This window comes from Brassica oleracea, chromosome C6 (genome assembly GCF_000695525.1).
Source record: "Brassica oleracea var. oleracea cultivar TO1000 chromosome C6, BOL, whole genome shotgun sequence".
Lineage (NCBI taxonomy): Eukaryota > Viridiplantae > Streptophyta > Magnoliopsida > Brassicales > Brassicaceae > Brassica > Brassica oleracea.
Window position 1 is genome coordinate 29,204,597 of NC_027753.1, and position 11,328 is coordinate 29,215,924.

Here is an 11,328-nt window from a genome sequence, read left to right on the forward strand (position 1 = left end):
TTCCTCGGAATTTCCTCGGAATATTCCGACGGACTGTAGTTTCCTCGGAATTCCGTCGGTATATTCCGAGGAAATTCCGAAGAAATTCAATTTTGTGTTTCCTCGGAATTTTCTCGGTATATTCCGAGGATTTCATTTTCCGTCGGAATGTCCGTCAGAATATCGCTGTTTTCTTGTAGTGAATAGTACAACGGAATGCAAGATTCACAAACATATCTGAAACCAGGTATTCTCATATAAAGTAACTAAGCGGTAATGGAGTCACAGCGCATGCATGGTAATGATACCAAATTATCAATTATGCATCTTTTTTTTTTTGATCAACCTCAATTATGCATCTATAAATCGAAAACCTTGTTAACAGACAACATATCGTTTCAATTATTTATTTTATCACGTTCTCTAAACGAGTTTATGGATTTATATATTCTAAATAATATAAGAAAATCCTAAAACGACAACCGATGTAAGAATAACGAGACTATAACTGATTCCTTTTACACACTCGTTTTATATTGTTTAGAACGACTGAAATGATTTTAAGTAAATAATAATTTCGACACGAAAACATACTATACAGCTAAGGAAAACTCACATATATTAGATTTAAATTTGATGTATATAAATTCATTTTTCAAGAAAAAAAGAAAACTTGATCGATGAATGATTAAGGTATAGTCTTGTCGGCGTAGCGATTGACTAAAGCAAGCGCATTGCTAGTCAGCTTCTTGATGTCTTCCACTCGTGTACATACGTCATCTTTGATGGAGCCATCATCGTGGAAGTCCTCGAACCCGTTCGTACAAGTGTACTCGTTAGTGAGAGCTGCGCTGAGCCAAGTCTTGACATTACTCATCTGGAACTTAAACGTCTGGACCGAGCCCGTGGAAACAAGCTCCTTCATCTGTTTCATCGACCCTCTCATATCATCGACCGCATCCTTAAGATTCTCTAAGCAGTCCTTTAGGGCAGAAGTCGTTGAGTTGTGGGGTCCACCACCACAACCGTGGTCAACGCAGTTGCTGTAAGCGTTTTGGAAGTAGGAGACAAGGTGAAGAGTGTTGGAAAGAGTGAGATAGATGGCTACGCGTGCGAGGCGGTTCCAGTCATTGTGGATGGAGTTGGCGAAAGTGGAGAGAGAGGAGAAGCATAGATCGGAGTATAGTGTGGTGTTGCAGATCGTACGGATGAAATCGGAGCCGTCGGTCGATGGGAGTGGGGGATCAACGGTGAGGATTGGTGGGATAAGGGAGGAGATGATAAGTAGAAGAAAAGGTATTGTTATCGTTTCTACTACCATTGTGTGTGTTTGGATTGATGAGCTTTCCATAAGAGTATTATTTATACTGTGTTTGGAACCTCAAAGAATATATACAATGAAACAAAGAAAGTATAAATTACGCATTACTTGGCAATATAAAACGAGTTACTAACCAGTTTCATTTCATATTTATTTTATTCTTTGTTGGGATTTATTCAATGCACGTCTAACTCTATATGTGCCTCTCACAACGTCTCGGTCCTTTGAGAATGTCATTACAGGTTCCATGATCTTCTGACTAATTTCTGCCGAACCTCCATTTTTCTTACTTGAAGGGAGGGTATTTTGGTCTTCTTGCAGATTTTCGTCAACCTGGTGCTCTGGTATCAATGTTGGAATTTATTAAATTTATGTCCAACTTTATATTGTTTGATTATTACGATATTGTTTATTTTGTGCCTTAGGCAAGCCCGTATGGATTTACTTTTAGTTTCTTTCCCAAAAAGTTTCGTACTAATTAGAATTAGACATCTCTTTATATATTAGACTTTGTTTTGTCTAATTTCCAATGTGAGACTTTGTTTGATATTTCAGGTTCTTTTTTCCATAAGAATTTTATAGATTTAACATGATAAATCCATGAGAGGTTCCAATTAAAGAAAATCATCTCACACTCGATATTATGCACTTCAATCTTCTTCTTTTTTTTTGGTCAAAACACTTCAATCTATATATCTCTCTTGATTCGAACACCAACCGAACAACTCCATTGTTGCATTAATAAATACTTAGGCTTCGAATATTATAAGATAAGGAATAAAGTTGACAAAAAAAAAAAAGATAAGTAATAAATGTGGGCTTTGTAATGTTGGGTGAAGGTTGTAAGGGATAAATATATTAGTCACACCAAATGTGGGCTTTGCAATGTTAAAGGCAGCTTGTAACAATTTCGTGATAATTGCTCGGATAACCAGCTGCGGTGAGTATAATTTTCTCTCGCATTAAGAGAGGATATAAACACTGGATAAACAAGTTCTTATGACCTTTTTACCGGTTTTCTTTCATCTTGCTTACAAACTAATTTGATTCGAATAACAAGGATCGAGGTTCGTATAATCTAAATTTAGATACCTTTGTGCAATTAAATGCTAGATTATCCACAGGACCCTAGGAATGCGCAGCCACCCAAATCGACTTCCATTGCGTAACCAAATACTTTCTCTGTTCCTAAAAGGAGGATTTTCTGGAGTTATTTTTTGTTCCAGATTTTCTATAATTTTAATGTTCTTTTGGTAGTTAATGTTGATAAATTGTATGCTTTTAAGAAAAATTAATTGAAAATATTTGAATTAATTAAATACTATTGGTTGATGGTTATTGAAAAATGTATATTGAAATAAACAATAAATTTAATTGTAAACATTTATTATATTCTTAATATGCGTGAATACTCTATAAAATCCTTCTTTCAGGAACAGAGAGAGTAGACATTTGTTGGTTGATAAGAAACGCATTGATTGTCTACGGTAATATGATCCTAGTGATATTTAATCAATCGGCCTATATTCGTGGCGGATTTAAAGAAATCACCGTATCACGATCTCCTCTATCTACTTTTGTTTTTCTTTCTTTGTTCTTTTCTTGGTCGTCCATTTTCTTTGCATCTTTTCATTTGTCGAAATAATTTTGATTCCAAGAAAAGAAAATTAATTTTGATGAGAACAATTAAAAAAAGCTTTAAATTAAGGTGGCGCTAAGGCCAAGTCCAACGGCATGGTAAAACATCAAAATAGCGTGTGATGTGATGTTTCTTTTCTCCAACCGAACGACATATGTATTGAACAGAATGAATTGATCGATTAAATTGGTAAAGTTTGTTACAACGTCTTTAAATAGACTGGTTGAGCAAAAGGAAACTTAGACCAGCTGGTTAACACTAAACCATAATAAATCAATGTATATCATTTAATATGCCCCAGTCAAGTCTTTGAATCGCAAGCATCAGCTGGAAGAAAGAGACTTGAAATGGACATTTGATCAAGAATGGAGCGGAATAGTCTTGTATGCAACGGCTTTGTGAAGATGTCAGCATGCTGGTTGGCACTCTTGACGTGCATCAGCGTGAGGAAACCATTCTTGACCTGATCCCTAACTGTATGACAGTCAGATGAACCGCAAAGGTTATATCCGGTCTGGTGATTGTTAGATACAACAGACGACCAATCAAAGCACGATAAGGTGTTGGATCAGCCAGAGGATTACCAGACTGCATACCCAGCTTCACAAGAGGATCCATTGGCACATGACTAGGCTTACATCCCAAAAGGCCAGCATCAGAAAGAAGGCTTAAAGCATATTTTCGCTGGGAGATAGAGATGCCTTGAGAAGATCGAGCAATCTGAAGACCCAAAAAGAATCTGAGAGGACCAAGGTCTTTCATCTTGAAGTGTTGATAAAGAGTATCTTTGAGAAGTTTCGCAGTAGCATCATCATTGCCTACTATCATTATATCATCAACGTAGACAAGTGCTGCAACAAAGCCACCAGACTGTTTCACGAAAAGAGTGTTGTCGGCTGGTGATTGAGTGAAACCTGCTGAGAGAAAGACCACAGCAAGGCAGTGATACCACTGACGAGATGCCTGTTTCAGTACATAAAGAGATTTATGCAACCGACAAACATGATTAGGCGGTAAAACACCTGCAGCAGGCACATAGCCTTGAGGAATACTCATGAATATTTGCTCATCAAGATCATTGTGCAGAAACGCGTTAGAGACGTCCATCTGCGAGAGACTCCACCCTTGAATAGCAGCAAGAGCAAGTAAGAGCTTAACACTGGCAAGCTTGGCGACATGAGAGAAAGTATCGGTGAAATCAACACCTTCCTGTTGAGTGAAACCCTTAGCCACCAAACGAGCTTTGTAACGCTTTATAGTACCATCTGCTCTGTATTTTATCGTGTATACCCATTTACAGCCAACCACGTTCTTCCCTGGTGGCAGAGACTCAACCGTCCATGTATGGTTCGCTTCCATAGCCTGTAATTCCTAAATAGTAGCCTGTTTGAAATGAGGTGATAACATGGCCTGTTTGAAAGATGATGGTTCTGTCTCATGGGAGTATGAAAAGATATATGATTGATATAAAGGTTTAAGGTGAGAGTAAGTGAGAACAGATGATAACGTATAGGGAGTTGAATATGGTTAAGAAGGAATAGAAGAAGAATCAAGAGATGATGGAATAATGGAAGCACGAGCAAGAAAGCAATGATATTGGGACAAATAACCTAGAGTTTTAACAGTACGCCTAGGCCTGTCACCAAGTAGTTGTCCCTGGCCTGTGTTGTGAGTTACACTCTCTTGAGGAATAGGAGGAACAAAAGGTGCAGGTTGTTGTAAAGGTATGATAGGTTCTAATGCATCAATGGCAACGAGAATGGGTAATGGCAATATGATTTTATCAAAGAAATTATGAGATGATGCATGAAAAGAAGATTTCGAATTAAGAAAGGGAAATGTCGTTTCATGAAAAACAAGATTTCTAGTAATAGAAATACTATTGTAAGCTAAGTGTAACACCTTATATCCCTTATAGCCAGCAGGATAACCCAAGAAGACACAAGCATCAGCTCTAGCAGAGAATTTATTTATATCCTTAGACAAAGTAGAAACATAGCAAAGGCAACCAAATGATTTCAAAAAAGAATAGTCAGGTTCCTTGTTCATCAGCAACTGATAGGGTGTTTTATTTTGAAGAATGATAGATGGGGTACGATTGATGAGGAAAACAACAGTGTATATGTAATCACTCCAATATGCCAAAGGTACATTAGATTGGAAAAGCAATGCACGTGCAACATTTAAAATATGCTGGTGTTTACGTTCTACAACGAAATTTTGCTGCGGAGTATATGCACAAAAAAATTGGTGAACCATGCCAAGATCTTGTATCAATTTAGTAAATGCTAATTCTGGTGTGTTATCACTGCGTATCGCTTTAACAACTGTATTATATTGAGTTTTAATGTGTTTAAGAAAAGCTGGAAAAAGAGTCAAAACATCGCTTTTATATTTCATCATGTAAACCCAAGTAACTCTTGTACAATCATCTACTATTGTAAGAAAGTACTTAAAACCTTCAACAGACTAAACAGAAAAAGGACCCCAAACATCTAAATGTATCGAATCAAATGGACAATCTGACAAACGACTATTTAAAACGAATGACAATCTCTTTTGTTTAGCTTGTGGACAAACAGAACAATGATCAGAATGTTGTAAACTAGACGCAGCGACATGCAAAATACCAGAGATAAGCTTTAACTTGGAAGAAGATAAGTGTCGAAGGCGTTGATGCCATATATGCACATCAGCTTGCAAGGATCCACAGAAAGCTAAAGAAGCAGATGTATCAACATTCTCTAGTATATAAAGATTGTGTAGAAGTATTCCTCTACCAATCATCGAGTCCCGAGTAGACTCCTGTAATTCACAGTGAGCAGAAAGATTATTATCACGAAGTAAGCTGCAGACACTAATCAGATTAAAGCGAAATGAGGGCACATGCAACACATTATGCAAGACAAGTGAAGGAGATAAATGCACAGTTCTTATATGGGATATGTGTTCACTAATTCCATTCGGGAGAGAGACTGTAACACCAGTCACAGGGGAGGTATTACTAAAGAGTGACAAGTCCGAGCAGACATGTGTAGTAGCTCCACTATCAATGATCCAAGCATTAGGAGGTAAAGTTGAAGAAAGAGAGGAAAAACATTGATGTTGAAAAGTGAGGATGTTATTTTGAAAATGAAGGCTAGTAGTGGGGAATGAAATTATACCAGACGTGGATTGAGGGGCCATGTAACCATTCTCATTCACAGTAGACAGCTGTTGAGGATTCACAGACTGGGAAGGATTCACATATGCTTGTAACTGCTGAAGAAGTTGCTGAAGGTGAGTTGAATCCATTTGTCCTGAAGCAGGGACTGGATTAGCAACATTAGCAGTCACGTGAGCCACAACATTAGTCTTTTGTTTTTGCTGCGCATGGGATTGTTGAGGGTACTGAGGTGGTCGCTGGTTATAGTTTTGTTGACCTCGGGGAGAAAAACCAGCACCAGGAGACTAAGCAGGAGCAAACGACTTATTGTTTCTATGGCCAGGGGGATATCCATGAAGCTTGAAGCACTTGTGCACAATGTGTCCAAGCTGACCGCAATAAGTACAAAGTGGTCTCTGTTTAGGACGATAACTAGAGTTGGAATGAGCTGCTGCTAACGCGGCATGATCAGAGGATGCATCAGTCATTGAGGTATCTGGAGAATTAGAACTCTGAAGTACCACACTTGCAGGAGTAGAGCTTGGCTTGATGGACTTCTGGCGCTCATCCTGAGTAACCAAATTGAAGACATCTTCAATAGAAGGAATAGGTTTAAGCATCAAGATGTGACGTCGCGTTGGCTCAAAAGCTTCATTAAGTCCCATCAAGAACTTAGTCACTCTACTGCGCTGTTGAAGTCGCTCCCAAAGCTCAGCTGCATTACATTCACACTTTCCACATGTGCAAACAGGAAGATCTACATAGTTCTTGTACTCTTCCCAGAGAGTTACCAAAGCGGTATAGTAAGCACTCACGTCCATTGAACCTTGTTGTAATCTACTCAACTGTTGTTCAATCTCATAGACACGCGGTGCATCATCTTGTTTGAATCGGGAAAGTATATTCTTCCAAATAGATTCAGCAGTCGACATGAAGAGAAGACTCTGACCTATCTGCTTAGAGACTGAGTTCATTAACCAGGTAGCTACCATATCGTTACACCTAGACCAAGATCCAGCATCGCGATGAGTATCCAGGGGTTTAGGGATAGTACCGTCGATGAAACCGAGTTTGTTGCGGATGTTGAGAGCCATCCGAACAGATCGACGCCATGAATGAAACTCCGAACCAGATGTGAGATGATCGGAGACCAAGACGAGTCCAGCATGATCGGAGCTGTGAAGATAGTACGGATTCTCATACTGATCCAAGAAACTCTGTTGATTAGAAGCAATCGCAGCTGAAAGACGTGCTCAGAGGAAGGAATCGTAGTTGATTTCGGAGAAAGACGACGAAACGAATGCGAAATCAAGAAACGAATGAAGCTCAAGCAATCGAGAGGAAGACAATGGAGATGAGATAGACGAAGAAGACGATTTCGAGCTCGAAAACGATCAAATCTTCAATGAATCGCAACAACAACTGAGGAATCGAGGGACTCATGATCAAGATCGAAAAATCACCATGGGTGATACTCTGATACCATATTGAACAGAATGAATTGATCGATTAAATTGGTAAAGTTTGTTACAACGTCTTTAAATAGACTGGTTAAGCAAAAGGAAACTTAGACCAGCTGGTTAACACTAAACCATAATAAACCAATGTATATCATCTAATAATATGCAACTGCATTTTAGTGTGATTTTGTTTTTTGCTACAATGTCACACTATATTTGGTGTAACACTGTAGCAACGGCAAATGTTTTTTAAATTTTATTTATTTATTTACATAAAAAATGTTTATTCTATACATTGTTTAGTAATGTTTAGTTACATTTGATTTCTATGATTATTTTACAATTGGATAAAATATTTTTAAAATGTCATAGTTATTTGGTTATATTTAAATTTTAATTAATATGAAAATATTAATTTATATTATAAAAAAAATTAAAATACATTAAAGATTAATTTAAACATTTGAAATATACATATTTTTTTAGTTACAGTTTTAATATTAATTTAAATATTTGAGTCATAAAAATAATTAATATTTATTAAAACTATTAAAAACTAAGAGAATCTTGATTAATAATATAATAATAAAGAATATTCATTTTTAGTGTAATATTTGGTATTGTGGTTGGAGACTCAAAAAAAATTTAGTGCTAAAATTACACTAACATAATGTAGTTTTGACACTAAAATGTTGTCATAGGAGATACCATAGCCAGTGCGAAGATGATCACATGCGCAGCTCCAATAGAACCAGTCCTTTCGTGTATATTAGTCAACCCCATTATTGTTCGTACATATTAGATTTAATATTGGGATTTCGAGTTTAATCAAACAACCAGTTTTTAAAAACTATTTAATCTTTTTAAATATATACATCTTTTTATAAGATTAATATAGCTATCTTTATTCAGAAGAAGAAGATAAAACCTAGCAGTGAAGTAGTACATCCTGATTTTGTTTTTCTAGAAAAAATTAATTCTTGTTTTCACATTAGCTTTGGGAAAACGTTTTTCATAAAACCATAAGTAAAAGATAATAATTCCCATGGGCTAGGGTGGTCGTTTTGGTAGTCTTATTGCTACTCCCTTCGAGCAGGCGACTGATAAGGATATGACCTCGCGTGTTTGTTTGTTTGCGAACATAATTTCATTGGAACATCATATCGTCGCGTGTTGAAGCGTACTATCCGGATTCCGGACATCTGAATTGGATAAAGATGATGAATCCGGACATCTGAATTGGATAAAGATGATTCATTCATTAATATGTCCATATGTCGCATTGCTATTTTTGACCCCCCCCCGTTTAATTATTAGGACATTTAATTTGTAGTCTGTTTTTTAAGGAGTGTCATTTTAATTTTTTTTTTTGTTACATAAAAAATGTCGTTTTATATTTTCAAAATAGTTTTTACTTATTTTCAGCTGAATATTAATTGTAAAATACATTGATCTAATAAATAAACTTATTTATCTCAAATATCATTGATCAATTAGACGTAATTAATGAAAACATAAATACATTTCAATCATTTTTTTAATATGCGTGAAAAATGTCTAAGTGGCATTTATAATGAAACGGAGAGAGTAATGATTAAGAGTTTCATGTGGCATCCACGAGGTTAGTTTCATGTGGCATCCACGAGGTTGTTTCTTTCTTTGTTTGTTTCAATTTTATTTTCTCATCATAATTCCTCAAAATAAACATATCTTTGATTTAATTATGTTCTAGGTAATTCTCTCATCACTCAGAAGAAAAAAAAGTATCATCAAAACTCATACTTCCCCTCTTAAGACTCTTCATTTTTATGCGGTAAGTTATGTAATCAAATATCAAACATATCGGCCTAGTTCATTTGCATGTTGATGCAACCAATAACTGAAATATTGTTCTTTTGTGTCTTGCAATATCTTACAAATATGTATCCACCAATCATATCGCTAGAAATTAAAATAATTAAAAAATATATATCGATAAAATCAAAGCAGTATAGCCACTCTCACTACAAGGAACAACAAATTACAACTAGAGACGAATCATAAATCACATCGACATGCAAATAAACAGGGCTATTTTTTAAAAAAGGTTACCAAAACGAAGTAAAATGTTACCATACTTCACACTTATGTGATCCAGCAGCATCTTTGAATATGGCGCCAACATTGGAGGAATATAGCTTTTCAACTTCGGTTTTGATTTTCTTTTTTACAGATAATTATGATTATTTAAAAAAAATTAAGTTTATGATATCCTTTTCGTATTAGGGTTTGTAAGGAAGGGTTATATAAACAAAGTTGAGGCTTATGTGTTTGGGAAGATTTTTGATAATAAACTTATAACTTTTTATTTATTTCTCGCGTGATTCGAATATTAAATTCATCTCTCAAGAAGTTGGTTTCAAAAAATCTATCGAAAGAAACTCTTTGATCGTTTTAAAAACAAGTCTCTTGAACCTTAAAAGTTCATTGATCAAACGTTCACCCTGTTGTACAATGCGCCATTATGTTCCTATATGATTGACTATTTTGTAATTGTTACCATCGATCCTAAGGTACCAATGCTGCTCTGTCTTGTACTTACAATCAACAAATTGCAAGGTTCTCTTAAAAGAATTTTAATACAACCATGCACAGAGAATACAACTAAAATATATTCAAATCAACTAAATGGCATTTCTATAAAAATGACAGAGAATACAATAATAAACTTATAAAAAAAAATACTATTTAATAATTCCACCTCCGGATCAACTAAATGCTAGATGTCTTGTTCAAATACACATCACATGACCAAAGTGGATTCCAGATTGCAAATGGGAGAAAGTTGGATGTTAGCTGAAATTTATTACATTACTATATACATCGAGTTTTAAGACGTTCGTAATCACAAATTCACAAGCACGAGTTTTCTTCAACATTGCTGTTAGAATCGACTAATAAAACAAATAATAAGAAGGGATAATTTGCTTAAAACCAAAGAAAACTTATGATATTAGCTACGTACCAAGAACAGTAAAACTTGTAATTTTGTTGGCATAATGGATGATATGTAATGACGAAATTAGTCTCAAAAGTTTCGGATAGAACTTGTGTCCTATAGGGAAATACAATTAATAGGTTAGCTGATAATATTTTATTAGATTTGCCGATATTTGGCAAAGATTTAGTATAGATTTGGTTTAAAAATACTTGTTTTCTCTCTCATTATCGTTGTTTTTTTCTTCATCTTCTTCTTCTGTTTTTTTTTTTTACATTTGTCTGATGAATCTAAACAAAATTAAAAAAAAATCGTGAATTCTGAACAATTTCATGAGTTCTTAAGTTTCTCTGCTTATTTCTTTAGGAGTTCATGAGTTGCGAACAACCAAAGAAGATCATGAATTTCCTTGCTTCTTTTTTCCATTTTCTTCCTCTACATAAACACTTGAGCGCATCCAACCATTCATCATCATTATCACAGTCCCGAACAAGATTATGAGTTCTCTCTACCAGAGTTCATTCTCTATCGTACAAAAAATTCTTCGGGTCATTTTTCCAACAATCAAGAGGTACCGTCTCAGAATTAGCTGGCTGTATGGTCGTGTATATGGTTGTTATTCGTTTAGCCAGCTAATCAAAATATGGATCTGGTCTACTTCACCATCCTCTGATAAAAACTCAGTGACACTATCTGAACTAACACAAACAAAGATCATAGTTAGTTGTTTTATATTCTTTTCAGTGACACATAATGAACTGATCTTGCAAAAGAGGTTTGGAGATGAGCTTGAGAAGTTCTAAATAA

General features: G+C 35.5%; 2 protein-coding genes across 2 annotated transcripts; both read right to left on the bottom strand.

Moving 5' to 3' along the window:
• Positions 1-589: 589 nt before the first annotated feature.
• On the bottom strand, positions 590-1,347 carry LOC106299419 (21 kDa protein-like). The gene has a single exon (XM_013735513.1). It carries the CDS (start codon positions 1,328-1,330, stop codon positions 668-670), a length of 663 nt encoding a protein of 220 aa, XP_013590967.1. The 5' UTR covers positions 1,331-1,347; the 3' UTR covers positions 590-667.
• A 5,042-nt stretch (positions 1,348-6,389) lies between these two features.
• On the bottom strand, positions 6,390-8,327 carry LOC106297949. The gene is made up of 2 exons (XM_013734075.1): positions 8,253-8,327; positions 6,390-7,301 (listed from the first exon to the last, which is right to left on the bottom strand). The coding sequence occupies exons 1-2, from the start codon at positions 8,325-8,327 to the stop codon at positions 6,390-6,392; spliced, it is 987 nt and encodes a 328-aa protein (XP_013589529.1).
• Between the last annotated feature and the right edge of the window lie 3,001 nt (positions 8,328-11,328).

What these genes read in the sequence shown, in the direction of transcription:
- LOC106297949 (XM_013734075.1), bottom strand. Translation starts at nt 8,327, where the DNA reads ATGGGGTTGACTAATATACACGAAAGGACTGGTTCTATTGGAGCTGCG. An exon ending in TCATCTTCGCACTGGCTATG is followed by an intron (nt 7,302 to 8,252) that starts GTATCTCCTATG and finishes TCTAATCAACAG; the next exon opens with AGTTTCTTGGATCAGTATGA.
- LOC106299419 (XM_013735513.1), bottom strand. Translation starts at nt 1,330, where the DNA reads ATGGAAAGCTCATCAATCCAAACACACACAATGGTAGTAGAAACGATA.